Source organism: Salmo salar, chromosome ssa13, assembly GCF_905237065.1.
Source record: "Salmo salar chromosome ssa13, Ssal_v3.1, whole genome shotgun sequence".
NCBI classification, from domain to species: domain Eukaryota; kingdom Metazoa; phylum Chordata; class Actinopteri; order Salmoniformes; family Salmonidae; genus Salmo; species Salmo salar.
Window position 1 is genome coordinate 38044012 of NC_059454.1, and position 20805 is coordinate 38064816.

The window sequence follows — 20805 nt, forward strand, 5'->3', positions numbered from 1 at the left end:
GTCTTCCATCAGGTGACTGAGTTAGGATAGGTCAAAAACTAGGGTTGTGATGGGGCATGTGGGTGGGATTGTGAGGATTCCGGAGGGTGGTCAAGGGGACTGGGTATTCGGAGCTGTATGTTTTCAATAAAAATGTTTAAAAAAACAGGTACTGATGCCACCATCGAACCCCAAGCCCCTGTAGACGACAAGGCGACTACCGTCGCTAACTCCACAGCTGACAACACTGCTGGGACCAGTACTCCAGTACCAGACCAGGACACTGCCTTCACTCCAGTACCAGACCAGGACACTGACTTCACTCCAGTACCAGACCAGGACACTGACTTCACCTCCATGGTGCCAGAGCATGACCCTGTAGCCACAGGTGACACCTCTGGCACCACAGCTGGACCTGGTGTTGACACACAGGGCACTGAAGCTACTGATGACCCGGGTGCACCTGTTGTGCAACTGGGGCATCAGGCCCCTGTTTTTGTTCTTGTGAGTAATACCCAACTACATCATGGTGGGGAATGCCTACAATGCATTTAGATGCTGTATCATAATTAACATGCTAAAAGAAGGCTCAAGACAGTACATTTCTTTCAAATTCCCTGTATCATAAGTCAATGTAAAGTGGCTGCTGCCTATATACATAGACTTAAAATCACTGGTCACTTTAATAATTGGAACACTAGTCTCTTTAATAATGTTTACGTATCTTGCATTACTCATCTCATATGTATATACTGTATTCTATACTATTCTACTGTATCTTAGTCTATGCCACTCTGACATTGCTCAGAGATACCATATATTTATATATTCTTAATTCCATTCCATTGTGTGTATTGGGTATAAATTGTTAGATATTACTTGTTAGATATTACTGCACTGTCGGAGCCAGAAACACAAGCATTTCACTACACCCAATAACATCTGCTAAACACCTGTGACTAATAAAATTGGATTTGATTTGAGGGTAGCAGATGATTAGTGAATGGAGAGATACGTTTACAAATCTGATGTCAATTAATGAGTGAAAGCTTTATGCCGTCTCTGTTTCTGCAGCCCATTGTTGAGTGTGTGGACAAGGAGGCAGTGAAGGACAAGGACACAGTCAAGGTGGAGCTTTCTTCAGAAACTAGCTGTGTGAGTATCGACATGTTTTACTGTTATTATGAAATCCATCCTTATGGACTTTTCCCATGCCCTATTAGCCTCTGTGGTGTACCACACGACCCAGGTCTCATCTGTTACAGTACAGTATAGTTTAAGCCATTAACAAGGGTATCTCTGGTACAGTTACCCTGCCCCCATCCTCTACCAGTGTATACTGTGCTGTACTCTTTTCCCAACCACAACGCTAACAGAGATATCAGCCTGTACCAACCAGCTACCTGTGAGACCGACATACAGACAGAGATAGACAGACAGGAGGAAAAAGTTGGGGCCCCTTACCCCTCAACCCTGGTGCCACATTCCTTTATACCCTGGCCCTTATCTGGCTCCCAGCACCTTGGCCTGGGAGGAAGTCTCTGTTTCATTCCACTTAGCCACGGGAAGATTAATACACCTCAAACTGCTCATTGGAAATATGGGGCCTGATATAAAGGCAGATGTTTTCTCAGATATTCTTTAGCCGTTCTAAATCATCCGTCCATCTGTCGCCATAGGAGATAAATGAGGAGGAGGACTGATGTCTCCTCCCTGGGCGCCTCTGTGGGCTGTAGGGGTCTAAGGTCAGTGGAAGAATAGTAGGGGTGTAGCATGGGTCGCTGGCAACTGACTAGGTATTAACCTTTCCCTTTCCATAAAACGAGATCCATTCCAAAGAAGATGAAAATCTCTCAATGAGAAAAGTCATGTAATGTGGTCTCCAAAAAATGTGCCCTGTACATTCCCATGGGAAGCAATCCCTTTTTCTGAAGAACCAGTCAACACTCCCTATAAATAGCAGCACCTAATAATAACACAAATATTATAAAGAACAGACACATTAGTCTCACTCAAATGTCAATAACAAACAGCACTCTCGCAGACCTAGAAATAGAAATGCAGAAATGGAGTCGTGGTTTAAGAGTGAGGCGCGACGGAGAAGGGTGACATCTTACGAGTTCCAACCCGACTTTGCTATTTAGTGACTTTTTCGTGTTTTATCTATACTTTTTTTGTACAGAAAGTTCATACTATTATTACATACAGTGGGGCAAAAAAGTATTTAGTCAGCCACCAATTGTGCAAGTTCTCCCACTTAAAAAGATGAGAGAGGCCTGTAATTTTCATCATAGGTACACTTCAACTATGACAGACAAAATGAGAAAAAAAATCCAGAAAATCACATTGTAGGATTTTTTATGAATTTATTTGCAAATTATGGTGGAAAATAAGTATTTGGTGAATAACAAAAGTTTATCGCAATACTTTGTTATATACCCTTTGTTGGCAATGACACAGGTCAAACGTTTTCTGTAAGTCTTCACAAGGTTTTCACACACTGTTGCTGGTATTTTGGCCCATTCCTCCATGCAGATCTCCTCTAGAGCAGTGATGTTTTGGGGCTGTCGCTGGGCAACACGGACTTTCAACTCCCTCCAAAGATTTTCTATGGGGTTGAGATCTGGAGACTGGCTGGGCCACTCCAGGACCTTGAAATGCTTCTTACGAAGCCACTCCTTCGTTCCCGGGCGGTGTGTTTGGGATCATTGTCATGCTGAAAGACCCAGCCACGTTTCATCTTCAATGCCCTTGCTGATGGAAGGAGGTTTTCACTCAAAATCTCACGATACATGGCCCCATTCATTCTTTCCTTTACACGGATCAGTCGTCCTGGTCCCTTTGCAGAAAAACAGCCCCAAAGCATGATGTTTCCACCCCCATGCTTCACAGCAGGTATGGTGTTCTTTGGATGCAACTCAGCATTCTTTGTCCTCCAAACACGACGAGTTGAGTTTTTACCAAAAAGTTCTATTTTGGTTTCATCTGACCATATGACATTCTCCCAATCCTCTTCTGGATCATCCAAATGCTCTCTAGCAAACTTCAGACGGGCCTGGACATGTACTGGCTTAAGCAGGGGGACACGTCTGGCACTGCAGGATTTGAGTCCCTGGCGGCGTAGTGTGTTACTGATGGTAGGCTTTGTTACTTTGGTCCCAGCTCTCTGCAGGTCATTCACTAGGTCCCCCCGTGTGCTTCTGGGATTTTTGCTCACCATTCTTGTGATCATTTTGACCCCACGGGGTGAGATCTTGCGTGGAGCCCCAGATCGAGGGAGATTATCAGTGGTCTTGTATGTCTTCCATTTCCTAATAATTGCTCCCACAGTTGATTTCTTCAAACCAAGCTGCTTACCTATTGCAGATTCAGTCTTCCCAGCCTGGTGCAGGTCTACAATTTTGTTTCTGGTGTCCTTTGACAGCTCTTTGGTCTTGGCCATAGTGGAGTTTGGAGTGTGACTGTTTGAGGTTGTGGACAGGTGTCTTTTATACTGATAACAAGTTCAAACAGGTGCCATTAATACAGGTAACGAGTGGAGGACAGAGGAACCTCTTAAAGAAGAAGTTACAGGTCTGTGAGAGCCAGAAATCTTGCTTGTTTGTAGGTGACTAAATACTTATTTTCCACCATAATTTGCAAATAAATTCATAAAAAATCCTACAATGTGATTTTCTGGATTCTTTTCCCTAATTTTGTCTGTCATAGTTGACGTGTACCTATGATGAAAATTACAGGCCTCACTCATCTTTTTAAGTGAGAGAACTTGCACAATTGGTGGCTGACTAAATACTTTTTTGCCCCACTGTATGTCAAAGCACTTCTGGACATCAGATTACTAACCTTGATTTCGACTTCAAATCCGACTTCAACTTCTACTAAGCTGTTCCCTTGTTCATGTACGGCCTTAGCCCAAATGACAGATGATTGGCTAAAGAGTAAGGATGACAGGGAGTTAGTGGGTGCAGTGTTGTTAGACGTTAGTGTTTCTTTCAATGTAATTGATCATGTACTATTGCCAGGTAAACTCAAGTGTTATGGATTCACATCCACTTCTCTATCCTGGATGGAAAGCTATCCATCCAGAAGAACACAGATTTCTATTAATGGGAGTTTCTCATACAGTATACATCTAAGCTGTGGGATTCCGCAAGACAGCTGTCTAGGTCCCCTCTGCTACATTTTTACAAATGATTTACCATCTGTAATTGAAAAAGCAAGTGTGGTAATGTATGCTGATGACTACTATGTATAGTGCTGCATCAGCACATAATGCGTTAACTGATGTACTGAAAACATGAATTAAGAAATGCGAGTGGGTTGCTAAGAACAAATTGGTGTTTCTAAGACCAAAAGTATTGTGTTTATCCCTAGAAATATGCTTGCTTCTGAAGCACAATTCAAACTTTTCAATGGCTGGGGTGACTGTAGAACAATTGAAAAATACCAAACTACTTGGCATCAGAATTGGATGCATCGCTATCCTGGTCTGATTATATCAACAACATTGTTATTAAAATGGGAGAAGGTTTGTGACAAGAAAATGCATTTACTTTGTCAGGTGATTCAATCTTTGGTCCTGTCACACCTAGAGTGGTGTCCATTAATATGGTCATCGGCAGTAAAAATATATCCAGTACCAGTCAAAAGTTTGGACACACCTACTCATTGAAGGGTTTTTCTTTATTTTGACTATTTTCTACATTGTAGAATAATAGTGAAGACATCAAAACTATGAAATAGCACATATGGAATCATATAGTATTAAAAAAAAGTATTAAACAAATCAAAATATATTTGAGATTCTAGATTCTTCAAAGTAGCAACCCTTTGCCTTGATGACAGCTTTGCACACTCTTGGCATTCTCTCAACCAGCTTCATGAGGTAGTCACCTGGAATGCATTTCAATTAACAGGTGTGCCTTGTTAAAGTTAATTTGTGGAATTTCTTTCCTTCTTAATGCGTTTGAGCCAATCAGTTGTGTTGTGACAAGGTAGGGTTGGTATACAGAAGATAACCCTATTTGGTAAAAGTCCATATAACGGCAAGAACAGCTGAAATAAGCAAAGGGAAACAACAGTCCATCATTACTTTAAGACATCAAGGGTCAGTCAATCTAGAAAATTTCACAAACTTTCAAAGTTTCTTCAAGTGCGGTCACAAAAACCATCAAGCGCGATGATGAAACTGGCTCTCATGAGGACCGCCACAGGAAAGGAAAACCCAGAATTACCTCTGCTGCAGAGGATAAGTTCCCTCCTGTATTCCCTGTACTCACTGTTCACCCATGACTGTGTGGCCAAGCACGCCTCCCACTCAATCATCAAGTTTGTAGACGACACAACAGTAGCTGGCCTGATAACCAACAATGACAAGACAGCCTACAGGGAGGAGGTGAGGGCCCTGGCAGAGTGGTGCCAGGAAAATAACCTCTGCCTCAACGTCAACAAAACGAAGGAGCTGATCGTGGACTTCACGAGACAGCAGAGAAAGCACATCCCAATCCACATCAATGGGACCGCAGTGGAGAAGGTGAAAAGCTTCAAGTTCCTTGGCGTACACATCTCTGACAATCTGAAATGGTCCGCCAACACAGACAGTCTGGTGAAGAAGGAGCAATAGCGCCTCTTCAACCTCAGGAGGCTGAAGAAATTTGACTTGGCCCCTAAGACCCTCACAAACTTTTACAGATGCACCACTGAGAGCATCCTGTCGGGCTGTATCACCTTCTGGTACGGCAACTGCACCGACCGCAAGCGCAGGGCTATCCAGAGGGAAGTGCGATCTGCCCAATGCATCACCAGGGGCACACTGCCTGTCCTCCACGACACCTACAGGAATCCAATGTCACAGGCAGGACAAGAAGATCATCAAGGACATCAACCACCCAAGCCACTGCCTGTTCACCCCGCTATCATCCAGAAGCTGGAACCGAAAGTTTGAAAACAGCTTATATCTCAAGGCCATAAGACTGTTAAATGGCCATCACTAGCCGACCTCCACCCAGTACCCTCCCCTGAACTCAGTCACTGTCACTAGCCGGCTACCACTCAGTTACTCAACCCTTAGAGGCTGCTGCCCTATGTAAATAGACATGAAATCCCTGGTCACTTTAATAATGGAACTCTGGTCACTTCAATGTTTATATACTGTTGTACTCATTTCATATGTATATAATGTATTCTGCTGTGTTCTAGTCAGTGCCATTCCGACACTGTTCGTCCTAATATTTATATATTTCTCAATTCCATTATTTTACTTTGATATTTGAGTGTATTGTTGTGAACTGTTAGATAATACTGCACTGTTGGAGCTAGGAACACAAGCATTTTGCTACACCCACAATAAGATCTGCTAAATATGTGAATGTGACCAGCAATATTGGATTGGATTTTTGCTGCTACTAATCTGTTCTTTATTTTACTTTTATTATCTATCCTGATGTCTAGTCACTTTACCCTGCATTCATGTACATATCTACCTCAAATACCTTATTATTATCTATCCTGATGCCTAGTCACTTCATGTACATATCTACCTCTAATACCTTATTATTATCTATCCTGATGCCTAGTCACTTTACCCTGCCTTCATGTACATATCTACCTCAAATACCTTATTATCTATCCTGATGCCTAGTCACTTCATGTACATATCTACCTCTAATCCCTGCACATTGATCTGGCACTGGTACTCGCTGTATAAAGCTTTATTCTTGTGTATTTTATTACCCTTGTGTTACTATTTTTATAATACATTTTTTACTCTGCCTTGTTGGGAAGGGTTCGTAAGCAAGCACTTCACAGTAAAGTCTACACCCGTTGTATTCGACGCATGTGACAAATAACATTTTATTTGAGAGGCCCACTGTGATGAACATAGAGATCCAGAACCCTGCTTTAAAGAGTCACTGGTGAGTGAGTGAGTGAGTCTCTTCCATTACGCAAAGGCTTATGGCGTGGTGAACGCACGGACATAACAGCCTACTGTAATGAACACGAGGGGAGACAGAGAGCTGGTTTCAAGTGCAGGGTGCAGCAGGTGTTTATTGGTAAAGGACCACAGGAGGAGGCAGGTAGATGGGTCCAGGGACAGGCAGAAGGTCATACACAGGGGGTCCAAAAAGGCAACAGTACAGGCAGGGAAAAGGCTCATAACGTCATCCAGGAGATCAGGCAATAGGTCGATAACAGGAAATTCGATAGGCTAAAATACAGGCAAAAGGCATCATTAGTGAGGCAGGCAAAAACTATCATACACAGGAGGTGTAAATTACGGTAAACCCAGCGCTCCGAATAGAAGTGTGTCACAAAACAAACAATACCTCACAATGATGGGGTGCAAAGAACTGAACTAAATAGCGTGTGATAATGACATACAGGTGATCAGAATTCAGGCGATTGGGATCTGGAGAGTGAGCTGCGTTCAGGGGATCTATGTGTTTGAGAGTGTGAGCTGGAAAGTGAGCTGCGTTCAGGGGATCTACGTGTTTGAGAGTGTGGGTTGGAAAGTGAGCTGCGTTCAGGGGATCTAGGTGTTTGAGAGTGTGAGCTGGAAAGTGGGCTGGAAAGTGAGCTGCGTTCAGGGGATCTACGTGTTTGAGAGTGTGAGTTGGAAGCAGACGTTACACCTACAGTAACCTTTAACACTCTGCAAGTCTACTGTGAAGCATCTGAGAGGTATCAACACTACAGAGAGGAAGAGAATGCTGAGAGAGAGCATAGTGTAAATTTGTGGGAAAGCAGCAGACGGCTCAAATACTGGCGTCATTGTGTGTTTGGTGTGGTGATGTTCAGATGAGGATTGACATGCCCTGTTTAGGACACCACAACACAGTCTGAGCAGCCAAGTTCCTTATAGTCACTGTACAACAGGGCATGCCAAAAGACTGTAGGGACCTCCGCCTGTCTGTGAGAACAAACAGATTACAAATCAGTGTTGTGGTTTTAACACATGATAAATAATCGTATGTTTATAGTTCAAATAGTGAGCAAAATGATATGATCATTAATCTGAAACGTTTTTCCCATAGTCAGTGACCAAGAGAATCATGGAGGATTCAGCCTGGTGCACAGGAGACTGCAACCTTAAACTGTTCCAGGAGGAGAACTCTAACACACTGGTTTTGACACGAGCTAATGGTAGGTTTACCTGTATTGTCTTATGTACTAGAATGATGTGTTTGATTTATTTATTTAGATTTATGGGGGGGACTTTGAGTATTTGAATGATAAGAGTATTTGATGATTGGAAATTGAAAGGTGCCTTTTTCACAACTGCCATTTGTCTCTCCCCTAACAGGTGGAGTCAAAGAATTGTCAGAGAGCCTGAACAGCCAAGACATCAAGGGCCAGGTATGATCCCTGTTAGCACTAGAGATGGAGTGTTCAATACTGTATTTATTCATGTTGTACTATCTTTTGTACTCAACTCTGAATGTACTGTGACACGAGTGCCATGACGGCTTTAGTTAGTAGTTTCATAGCAACTGCGATAGCAATTTGTTTATAGGAGAGACACAGTGAGTATAGGGAACCAAACGGGGAAGGGAAACACAAGGCCCCACTTACAAATCACTTTGATTTAATATAAATCCCGGGAGTGAACAGTCCCGTCACCAGGGTGAGGAATCTCCCCCAGCTTCCCAGAGTCCCCTCCACCCCAATGACGTCTCTACCAACTGACACGGCCCTGTGATCACAACACTGGCGAGAGTCCCTCCTCCCCCTCTCTCTGTGATGTTGTCTTGTCCTGTGTATCCCTGTTTAGGTTTCAAACTCTACCTTGGTCCCCTCCTAGATACAGTTATTGAGCCCATTCACTTTAATCACTTGAACAGCCATATTGAAATGTGCCTGAACTAATCATGTCAACTTCTTGTCACTTATTGTCATGCCAATGAGTGAGGTTAAGGTTAAGACTGTTGGTGCTATCATTATTGTCATGCCATGTTTCCAATTGGCTCATTCATCCCACCTTCTCTCCCCTGTAACTATTCCCCAGGTTGTTGCTGTGAATGAGAATGTGTTCAGTCAACTTACCTGGTAAAATAAGGGTTAAAAAAACAAAATCAGCAATGCAGTTAATTTGGCAAGAGATCTGGTGGGATCTAGGTTAGCACATTGGCTAGCTAGCAAGCAATCCTAGATTCATGAGCAGAGTAGCTAGCTACCTGTCTTTTATTTTTTATTTTTGGAAAAATGTATTTGCTGCATTGCCGCTGGCTAGCAAGGTCACCAATTCATTGCCGCTGGCTATCAAGGTCACCAATTTGAAAACTGTCCATGTCTTCATAATTTACACTTTACTGAATTCACAATTAGTTTAACTTTACATCTACACTGCTGATGACAAGATTGTGTACGAAGCTAACGTCCCTGCAAGCAAGCAAAACAATATACCGTCTATGTCGTAAATGTCTCCTTCTTTGACTGCTTTCAGCATCCGTCTTCATCTGCCAATTTTTTTTTAGTTAGCTAGCTAACTTGTTGGTGGCACATTTTGCAAGTTTCTGGTCCATCTACACACCACTCTTTGAAAGGCAACTTTCCCTGCGAAATCCAATATGGCTGCCAACTGATAAAAGCCTTTTCACTTCTTTAGATGTTCTGTGTTTTTTGTATGTTTGAAAGTCTAATTGCCTGAAAAATAAGTTAAATATAACAGATTTGCAGTAGGGTCACTATGATTATATAACTCAGTATTAACCAGTCATCTCTGTCTCTCTCTTTATTTATTTCTCATTTGTTCGTTCTCTTTCTCGTTTGTTCATTCTCTCTCTTTCTCTCTTGTTTGTTCGTTCTCTCGATTTCTTTTTTTCTCTGTAGCTGGGTGTGGTGGAGGCAGCTCCTCAGTGGGGTAAACACTCTTCCACCGTACTGGTGTCTCTGCTCATCACTGGCCTGCTGCTGGCTGCTACCCTCATTGGAGGCTACTGTCTGAAGAAACACTGCAGACACAACGCCAAGGGCATGAGGCTGGTCAGTCATCGTTGTTAGGCTATTTACTTACAGTCAAATCAAATCAAAGTTGTCATGTGCGCCGACTACAACACCTTACAGTGAAATGCTTACTTACAGGCTCTAACCAATAGTGCAAAAAAGGAGTTAGGTGAACAATAGGTAAGTAAAGAAATAAAATAACAGTAAAAAGACAGGCTATATACAGTAGCGAGGCTACATACAGACACCGGTTAGTCAGGCTGATTGAGGTAGTACAGTATGAACACGTAGGGCTATTCACCGGTTTACTGTTGTGGTTGACCGTTGTTTCAATGCATCTAGATTCTAGTTGCAATATGTAGGCTACCCTAGATCTCATTCGTGTATGACCTTAGGGTGGTACCCATTAGTTGTACTGTATTGTATTACAGCACTGATTAACCTTGAGCATAGGCCAGATGTGCCCTGTCCGCTTAGCTGCAGCTCCACCGGGTTAAGTTGTCAATGACTTGATGTAGATGGTACACTGTACAGCTTATGGTGAAATGGAGTTTTTAATCATTGTGTGATTTCAAACAATGTTTTCACTGACCTGTGTTCCATTAATTCAACATGCAAAGCTCGGTGCTTTCAATAAAATTGTACATTCCCCCAAAATATAATACACGCATTTTTGCAGGCAAGTTTTTCTGTTTCATGATATTTCTAACACTGATACAAATCAAAATGGGGAAATAATATAAACACTTTATTTTAGAGGAATTGTTGCCAGCCTTGTAATTTGTCACAGAGGAACTTTATAAATGTTTTCGTTAAAATTAACGAAAACATTTATAAAGTTACTCTGTGACAAATTACAAGGCTGCCAACAATTCCTCTAAAATAAAGTGTTTATATTATTTTCCCATGTAAACTTTTATTTGTCAAGTCAGTTAAGAACAAATTCTTATTTACAATGACGGCCTACACCGACCAAACCTGGACGATGCAGGGCCAATTGTGCGCTGCTCTATGGGACTCCCAATCACGGCCGGTTGTGATACAGCCTAGATTCGAACCAGGGTGTCTGTAGTGACTCCTCTAGCACTGAAATGCAGTGTCTTAGACCGATGCACCACTCGGGAGAACTTACAGCAACACTGAGTTCCAGCAGCACACGCCCTATATAATGAGATTTATACAGCTGTGTGCGCGTGCGCGTGTGCGCGTGCGCGTGCAACGGTTTCATCTCCTTGCCAAAGAGCTACAGCTGTTTTTTTCTAAGACCAGTCAGTACTGAGGTCACATGATAAAGACCCTCAACGGGTATGTGCCTTAGAGAGAAACCCAGAGAGAAGAGCCATATTGTGGACGTCACTGCTTTAGTTCAGTCACAACTGCAGCTCAACTCCTCTAAGGGTTTTTGATACAATCTATTCCAGTGATTTATTAGATTCTAACATTCAAAATTGGTGGCGTGTACTGTATACAGTAGCATATTGTTAAATATATCCATCCATGTTTGTTTGTAATAGTCCAGCAGCATGTTGATGTTATGTTGATCGTGTTCGTGTGTTTGCCCAGGCTGAGGATGCGTACCCAGTGGATGAGGAGAACCAGGGGAACACCCTGGTGTCTGTGGCTCCTCTCAACCCCCTTGAGACCCAGGAGAAGCCTGCTAACGGGGATTCCCAAGAGGCCGCCAAGACTCAGCCCCCTCCCACCAACGGCCACTCCACCACCAACTTGGCAGACACAGAGCTGTGAAGACCCCCCTAGAAGCCCTGGAGAAGAATGAAACTTACCCCCCTATCCCTCCAACACCAACCCTTCCCCTCAGAACACGGCAGAACTCCAGAGACCCCATCCTACAGTGGACATCAAGGATGAAAACTGCCCCTCATAACCCCAATAACCCCCACATAACACTCCTTCAGACTCTCCATGTCCCCCACTTCGGCTACATACAACTCCATGGTAAAGACAGATAAGATTGATGATGATAAGGCTTGATACTAATGTGAATGATGATGATAATAATGATGCCGAGGGCTATGTCCCTGTCCCTTGGATGCTTTCATCATCCAGGCCTGGAGGCTGGGCCGAGGCAGGCCTGGAGGCTGGGCCGAGGCAGGAGGGATTTACGTTGTTAATCACCACTGGCTCCACGACGGCAGCTGGGGTCACATCAACCACGTCATGTGCCCTGACTGCACGTCATCAGGTCTAAAGCTTCCTTCCAAAAATCCGTTAACCCTAAATTGAAGCAAAGCTTCACGTTCAATTCAAATTGGTCCTTAGACCTTAGTTGACCGTACAAAATAGCAACAAAAAAAATGTAACATCCTTAAATCTGTTTACAAAGTTCTGAGTGGAATAAAGGAGCGCTCTGAGCTTGTTTGTTCATCTTTGTGCATGCTTGTGTGTTTGTGCTTGTTTTCTGTGTATGGGTGTGTATTTGTGCTAGCAATTTTGTGTGTGCGCAAGACTGTCTGTGTGCGTGTTTTTGCGTGTGTGCGTCAGCTATACATTTTTTTTCTTCTCAATTTTGTAAAATGAGTAGACAAGGTGATGGCTTAGGGAGTTAGGATCCCAGTAGTGGCGAGGAGAGGGGTCCTCTTTTGGTGCTTAATCTCACCGCCAATCTGTAGGAGACGAAGCAGGAAATAATTCTCCCCTTCATTACTGCAAGCTGAACCCAGATCAGCCAATGGTCTGACAGGAGGTAGAAAAAGAAGATCCACACAGTGTCACCATGGCAACTGCTGAAAACCATACCAGACTGATTTGTATAATGTCTGGGGCACAGTGTAGTGTATATAAAGAGGTCAGGTGTGCCAATCCTTTCAAATAAGTCAGTATTATGATATTTTTAATACCTTTTGTAATGGTATAGATTTAGACACTTAATACATACAGTATTATACTGAACAATGTTATATAATATGCTTTTGTTTTATCATGTTTTTGTGACTCTTGTGTACTCACACTTGCATTGTTCTAAGCCACAGAAGTCCTTTTCACCAGCTTGCCATGCAAACATACTGTATAGGAAGGAGTAATCATATGCAGAAAGTACTTGTAGCTTCTTTTTGTTTCATTTTTATTTTATGTCATATGAATTCTGAGGTTAAGGTATTGTTTGGGTCTCTTTTAGTGTGTCTGAAACATGTCTTTAGCCTAGTTGTGAGAGCGTTGGGCCAGTAACCGAAAGGTTGCTAGATCGAATCCCGAGCTGACAAGGTAAAAATCTGCCCCTGAACAAGGCAGTTAAGCCACTGTTCCTGGGCCGGCATTGTAAATAAGAATTTGTTCTTAACTGACTTGCCTAGTTAAATAAATAAAAAATATACATGTTGCCCAATGCTTGGCAATACATTTGAGCAGAACTGCATTTAAAACACAGCCCAATCTATTGTTTAAAAGTACACTTGGCATGCATAGCAGGGTGATTTCTTGTTTATAGACATCTACAAGTAGATTAACTCATATAGTCTACCCTTAAAATCAGGAACTAAGGGGAATAGTACAATTTCCATTATGCATAACATTACATAACTGTTTTGTTTGATCTAACTAGAGGTATTTGCCATTTTAAGAAAACATTTGAGCACATAAATTAACCTTACTTTCATTTCTACTTTTCAGAAATGTTCTATATTTTTAACATCACTGTTTTAAATCTACTAGCGTCCTAAAATTCAAGATAGGAATCAAGTTTGGAAAATAAAATGTTTTTATAAATTGACATTTTCATCTAATTCCCAGTGTAAAGAAAAGTTGTAGGCCTCTTAACCATAACTATATGTATCCACTTGATAACCTCAGTTGACTTCACTCGGTCTGTCGTCTGCTGTGTTGGAGGGAATGTAGTATACAGGCAAGGTTATGGCTGGGGGATTTATTTTTTTTAAAGCTCAATACCGCTGTAAATCCCATACAGCCAATAAGGTCACACAGCTGGTTTGCATAAGCAGTAGTAATGACATCATTTCACACAGTTTTGTCTTTGACTGTTTGGGTGGGGCAAAGAAAACATCCCACAGCTGTCTCTCTGTGTTGATCGTGATAACCAAGTGCCAGGCAGGTTAAGATTGATAGGGAAACCGACAAGTTTATTATTTGCAGTCTCTTTATAGACAGTTTGTAAGATAAGCTAGAGTAAAATATTGCTCAGCCCACTGTGATATCTACACGCCCAAGCTATATTCAGCCTGTACTTTTGGATATCGCACTTTCTGTCAATTTATCTACACGGTTGGTCAACAGATATCTGCCACCATTTACACACCCCTCCCAGTAATCACAAGACACCCATGTGACCCCCCACCCCCGAAGGGAAAATATTAATCCAAGGCCGTTAGTAAGATCAGCAATATGAATGTGCCCTCATACCAAGCGCCAATGTGTCCCAGACACTAGACAAAAGCAAGGCCTTGCCTGGGGACAGGCCAATGAACAACTCTGACTTTATACAGATATGCCTTTGTCCAGAAGAGGAGTATAAACAGTATATGACAGTAGAGAGGCAGTATTACAATCACAGTACACAGTAGAGCCATAGCTTATTAGAATGACAGTATTCTCCGGCACCATAGCTTAGATCACATAAAAGCAGATGAACATTCTGTCTGTAAATCCATCTCTCTCCTGTTATCTTTTGTATCATCAATGAAAGTAATATTGGCAGGAATCTTGCTCCATATTGAGAAATATCTGCATTATTTAAGGAATACCTGGGATAGGATTAAGTAATCCTTCTAACCCCCCCCTCCCCCCCCCCCCAAAAAAAAAGATATAGATGTACTATTGTAAAGTGGTTGTTCCACTGGATATCATAAGGTGAATGCACCAATTTGTAAGTCGCTCTGGATAAGAGCGTCTGCTAAATGACGTAAATGTAAATGATTTAAACATGATTTCACCAGGTCATTTTTCTGTAGAGGTGAGGCAACGTTCGGAGAGAGGCCATCTATATTTTACTGGACAGATGTGTCTGGGCTGGGGTGGAGCTGAGTTTTGTACTTATTGTGTGGGAGGACCAGAGGAACCCACCCATGTGAGACAAACGAACGACTGCCCCCTCTCGGAAGTTCAAGGCCGACCGCGGTACTGCAGGCATTGTTGACAGAAAACAGTATCCATGACAGTAAATGGTAAAATATCGATCTTCATTGTTCATCTTCGTGTAAATAAATAAAACATTCAAAGACAATCATGTTACCAATAGTTATTTCTAATAAACCAGATGTATGTCCTTGAACCGATTATTTTAAAATCGTATACAGAAGTAGTTGGAAGGATAATTTAGTTGCTAATGGCAGCCTGCAGTACCCCGGTCTGCCTTCAACGTGAGTTAACCAATGAGAGGCAGCAGTACTGAGTTAGCCTGCAACGTTACCGGCCACTTCAAGCCATTCACTCCTCCCTTTCACCTTTATACCACTCCATCCCTCTAGCCCGGCCCTGTGTGTGACTAGGGTAGTCAGAGATTATGCACACAAATCAACTGGCTGTTTTCATGGCGGGCGGGTCTCCCTTGGCGTAGACACAGCTGTGCGTCACGTCATGTTTTTCCTCTTCCTGCCAAGACGCACCCCAGACACCCCATCTCCCCTCACCGACGGTAAAATAATATCCGTCAGGAATGGAGGGAGAGGACAGGGCCGTAGCAGGTATATCTGTCCCATAGTATTACAGTGTCGCCAACACGTAATGGTAGAGACAAAACTGATGATGCAAACTGTCAAGTAAAAATGAACTAAATAATTCCCTAATCCCACTGATATTTTTTTTGGACTATGTAATGTTATAGTAGTTACATACTGCACACAGACTAAGGCATAGTTTCTCAATGAATAGTGTGGCAGCACAAGTATGTATCATCGTTCAATACTCACCGGTAGTCATTGAAGGTGGAGTCATGGCAACAACAACATAAAAGTATCCAAATAGTTACTATTTTTGATACGGGTGTGTTCGTAAATTCAATCTGGAATGCCAGAGAGCGCTCAGAATGCGCTCTGGGCATTCGTAAAATCAGAGCTTTGTCAGATTGTCCATTCATAAATTCTGTTTTATTCTCGAGGGTTCAGAGCGCACACTGGATGCTCTGGCGGAGGAGTAGGGTTCATCCGAGCGTTCTGACCTCACTACGGCAGCCAAGCAGCCACGCTAACGAGTCTGCAACTCTCATCTCCCCAGCGTTGCACTTCATCATGTATTTCATTGTAGAATCATAGCCATGGGAAGGGTACTTCATCAGTTATTTCATTGTGGAATCATAGCCATGGGAAGGGTACTTCATCAGTTATTTCATTGTAGAATCATAGCCATGGGAAGGGTACTTCATCAGTTATTTCATTGTAGAATCATAGCCATGGGAAGGGTACTTCATCAGTTATTTCATTGTGGAATCATAGCCATGGGAAGGGTACTTAATCATGTATTTCATTGTAGAATCATAGCCATGGGAAGGGTACTTCATCAGTTATTTCATTGTGGAATCATAGCCATGGGAAGGGTACTTCATCAGTTATTTCATTGTGGAATCATAGCCATGGGAAGGGTACTTCATCAGTTATTTCATTGTAGAATCATAGCCATGGGAAGGGTACTTCATCAGTTATTTCATTGTGGAATCATAGCCATGGGAAGGGTACTTCATCAGTTATTTCATTGTGGAATCATAGCCATGGGAAGGGTACTTCATCAGTTATTTCATTGTAGAATCATAGCCATGGGAAGGGTACTTCATCAGTTATTTCATTGTGGAATCATAGCCATGGGAAGGGTACTTCATCAGTTATTTCATTGTGGAATCATAGCCATGGGAAGGGTACTTCATCAGTTATTTCATTGTGGAATCATAGCCATGGGAAGGGTACTTCATCAGTTATTTCATTGTGGAATCATAGCCATGGGAAGGGAAATTCATCAGTTATTTCCTTGTAGAATCATAGCCATGGGAAGGGTACTTCATCAGTTATTTCATTGTGGAATCATAGCCATGGGAAGGGTACTTCATCAGTTATTTCATTGTAGAATCATGGCCATGGGAAGGGTACTTCATCAGTTATTTCATTGTAGAATCATAGCCATGGGAAGGGTGCTGGACAAGTGCAGCACCCCTGATAAATTTGAATAAATTTGCCAAAGTTCAAATCAAAATCAAATAACATTTTGTTGGTCACATACACATGTTTAGCAGAAGTTATTGCGGGTGCACCGAAATTCTTGTGTTTCTATCTCCAACAGTGCAACAATATCTAACAAGTAATATCTAACAATTTCACAACAATACACACAACACACACACAATTTTAAAGTAAAGGAATGGATACAGAATATATAAATATTTGGACTAAGCCATGTCAGAGCGGCATAGACAACATTTTTTTTTTTTTTATTACATTTATTTTAACTGTTATTTTACCAGGTAAGTTGACTGAGAACACATTCTCATTTACAGCAACGACCTGGGGAATAGTTACAGGGGAGAGGAGGGGGATGAATGAGCCAATTGTAAGCTGGGGATGATTAGGTGACCATGATGGTATGAGGGTCCAGATTGGGAATTTAGCCAGGACACCGGGGTTAACACCCCTACTCTTACAATTAGTGCCATGGGATCTTTAGTGACCACAGAGAGTCAGGACACCCGTTTAACGTCCCATCCGAAGGACAGCACCCTACACAGGGCAATGTCCCCAATCACTGCCCTGGGGCATTGGAATATCTTTTAGACCAGAGGAAAGAGTGCCTCCTACTGGCCCTCCAACAACACTTCTAGCAGCATCTGGTCTCCCATCCAGGGACTGACCAGGACCAACCCTGCTTAGCTTCAGAAGCAAAACAGCAGTGGTTAGAGTAGGCTATAGAGTAGAATAGAGTAGGATAGAATAGAATACAGTATATACATATGAGATGAGTAGTGCAAAATATGTAAACATTACTGAAGTGACTAGTGTTCCAATTATTAAAGTGGCCAGTGATTCCATGTCTATGTATACCTAGGCAGCAGCCTCTAAGGTGCTTGAGATAGAAGCTGTTTTTCAGTCTCTCGGTCCCAGCTTTGACGCACCTGTACTGACCTCGCATTCTGGATGATAACGGGGTGAACAGGCAGTGGCTCAGGTGGTTGTTGTCCTTGATGAACTTTTTGGCCTTCCTATGACATCGGGTGCTGCAGGTGTCCTGGAGGACAGGTAGTTTACTCCCGGTGATGCGATGGGCAGACGGCACCACCCTCTGGAGATATGCGTTTGCGGGCGGTGCAGTTGCCGTACCATACAGCCCGACAGGATGCTCTCAATTGTGTATCTGTAAAAGTTTGTGACGGTTTTAGGTGCCAAGCCAAATTTCTTCTGCCTCCTGAGGTTGAAGAGGTGCTGTTGCGCCTTCTTCACCACACTCTGTGTGGGTGGACCATTTCAGTTTGTCATTGATGTGTATGCCGAGGAACTTGAAGCTTTCCACCTTCTCCACTGCGGTCCCGTCGATGTACTCCCTCTGCTGTTTCCTGAAGTCCACGATCATCTCCTTTATTTTGTTGGCGTTGGGTGAGAGGTTATTTTCCTGGCACCACACTCCCAAGGCCCTCACACCTCCTCTCTGTAGGCTGTCTCGTCATTGTTGGTAATCAGGCCTACTACTGTTGTGTCGTCTGCAAACTTGATGATTGAGTTGGAGGCGTGCATGGCCACGCAGTCATGGGTGAACAAGGAGTACAGGAGGGGGCTGAACACGCACCCTTGTGGGGCCCCTGTGTTGAGGATGAGCAAAGTGGAGGTGTTGTTTCCTACCTTCACCACCTGGGGGTCAGCCCATCAGGATGTCTAGGACCCAGTTGCACAGGGCAGGGGTTCAGACCCAGGGCCCCAAGCTTAATGATGAGCTTGGAGGGTACTATGGTGTTGAATGCTGAGTTATAGTCAATGAACAGCATTCTTACATAGGTATTCCTCTTGTCCAGATGGGATAGGGCAGCATGATGGCAATTGCATTGTCTGTGGACCTATTTTTTTTATATATCCTATTTAAACTTTATTAAACTAGGCAAGTCAGTTAAGAACAAATTCTTACTTACAATGACAGCCTAGGAACAGTCCCTAAATTGCCTTGTTCAGGGACAGAACAACAGATTTTTACCTTGTCAGCTCAGGGATTTGATGTAGCAACCTTTCAGTTACTGACCCAACACTCTAACCACTAGGCTACCTGCCACCCCTATTGGGGAGGTAAGCAAATTGAAGTGGGTCTAGGGTGTCAGGTAAGGTAGAGGTGATATGATCATTGACTAGTCTCTCAAAGCACTTCATGATGACAGAAGTGAGTGCTACAGGGTGATAGTCATTTAGTTCAGTTACCTTTACTTTCTTGGGTACAAATAAAATGTTATTGGTCACATACACGTTTAGCAGATGTTATTGCGGGTGTAGCGAAATTCTGGTGTTTCTAGCTCCAACAGTGCAATAAAATTCATTTAGTTCAGTTACCTTTGCTTTCTTGGGTACAGGAACAATGGTGGACATCTTGAAGCATGTAGAGACAGCAGACTGGGATAGGGAGAGATTGAATATGTCCATAACCACTCCAGCCAGCTGGTCTGCGCATGCTTTGAGGACGAGGCAAGGGATGCCGTCTGAGCCGGCAGCTTTACGAGGGTTAACACACTTAAATGTCTTACTCACGTCGGCCACGGAGAAGGAGAGACCACAGTCCTTGGTAGATGGCAGCGTAGCACAGTGTTATCATCAAAGCGAGTGAAAAAGATGTTTAGCTTATCCGGGAGAAAGACGTCGGTGTCCGCAACGTGTCAGGTATTCCCTTTGTAATCCATGATTGTCTGTATTCCCTGCCACAAAAGTCTTGTCTCTGAGCCGTTGAATTGCGACTCCACTTTGTCTCTGTACTGACGTTTTGCCTGTTTGATTGTCTTATGGAGGGAATAACTACAGTACACTGTTTGTATTCCGCCATAATCCCAGTCACCTTGCCATGGTTAAATGCGGTGGTTCGCGATTTCAGTTTTGCGCGAATGCTGCCATCTATCTAGTGTTTCTGGTTTGGGTATGTTTCAATAGTCACAGTGGGCACATCTTCTCCTATACATTTCCTGATAAACTCAGTCACCGTATCTGTGTATTCGTCGATATTATTGTCTGAGGTTACCCGGAACATATCCCAATCAAAACAATTTGAAGCATGGATTCCGATTGGTATTATAGAATTACTGCCGTATGTTCATAAATAAATGAAATAATTCAGAATACAACATCAGGAGTAGACCTATAATTTACCCACAGAGGATCAATAGCTTATTTGTTTTGAAATAGCCTAGCTATGGATTGTGTGTAGACCAATCACAAGGCATTGCCTACAGTCGGGAACACTTGGAAAATCTGTCAGTGAACAGCATGCAGCCAAAATGACATCGAATTGCATGAAATGCGTTTATAAAAGCGCCTCTACTCTACTGCTCTAGTCTAGACCACTATTCGCATGGGATGATATGCATGCTATGCTTTATTAATATAAAGGTGATTTTCCGGAACCTCAGAGCTCCCAGGTCACCCCCCTCTCGTGCTCACATTTTGTTCTGGCACCTCCAGATTTACAAATGAAGTACTGTTTACATCATGGCCACCCATGCTCAGGAGTTTCCCATTAGGAAGGAATGTTTACCAACTTCCTGTTTCTCTCGGCAGTGTAGACTCAACATCTGGCCTGACAGAGCAGGGCAGGATAACCTCTGGTAAGAACCCTTTCCACAGCTACAGAACAGATGTCCACGTAGTGTCTATCTGAGACCCTCCCCTGGTACCCTGTATGGAAATGGGAGAGGGATTTTTTTTACCTAGGAGTTGATGGAGAAAATTGGCATTTTGCTGGTTATTGGATAGT

General features: G+C 42.9%; 1 protein-coding gene across 2 annotated transcripts in view; it reads left to right on the plus strand.

The window, feature by feature from the left end:
• LOC106567157 (hematopoietic progenitor cell antigen CD34) overlaps positions 1-12293 on the plus strand; it is a 36297-nt gene extending 24004 nt beyond the window's left edge. For both annotated transcript variants that reach the window (XM_014136142.2, XM_014136143.2), the window contains 6 exons: positions 149-483; positions 1054-1134; positions 8013-8121; positions 8282-8334; positions 9808-9960; positions 11485-12293. In XM_014136142.2, the coding sequence (XP_013991617.1) occupies positions 149-483; positions 1054-1134; positions 8013-8121; positions 8282-8334; positions 9808-9960; positions 11485-11667 (914 nt within the window). In that variant the 3' untranslated portion in view covers positions 11668-12293. The remainder of the gene's footprint in view (positions 1-148; positions 484-1053; positions 1135-8012; positions 8122-8281; positions 8335-9807; positions 9961-11484) is intronic.
• Positions 12294-20805: the final 8512 nt, after the last annotated feature.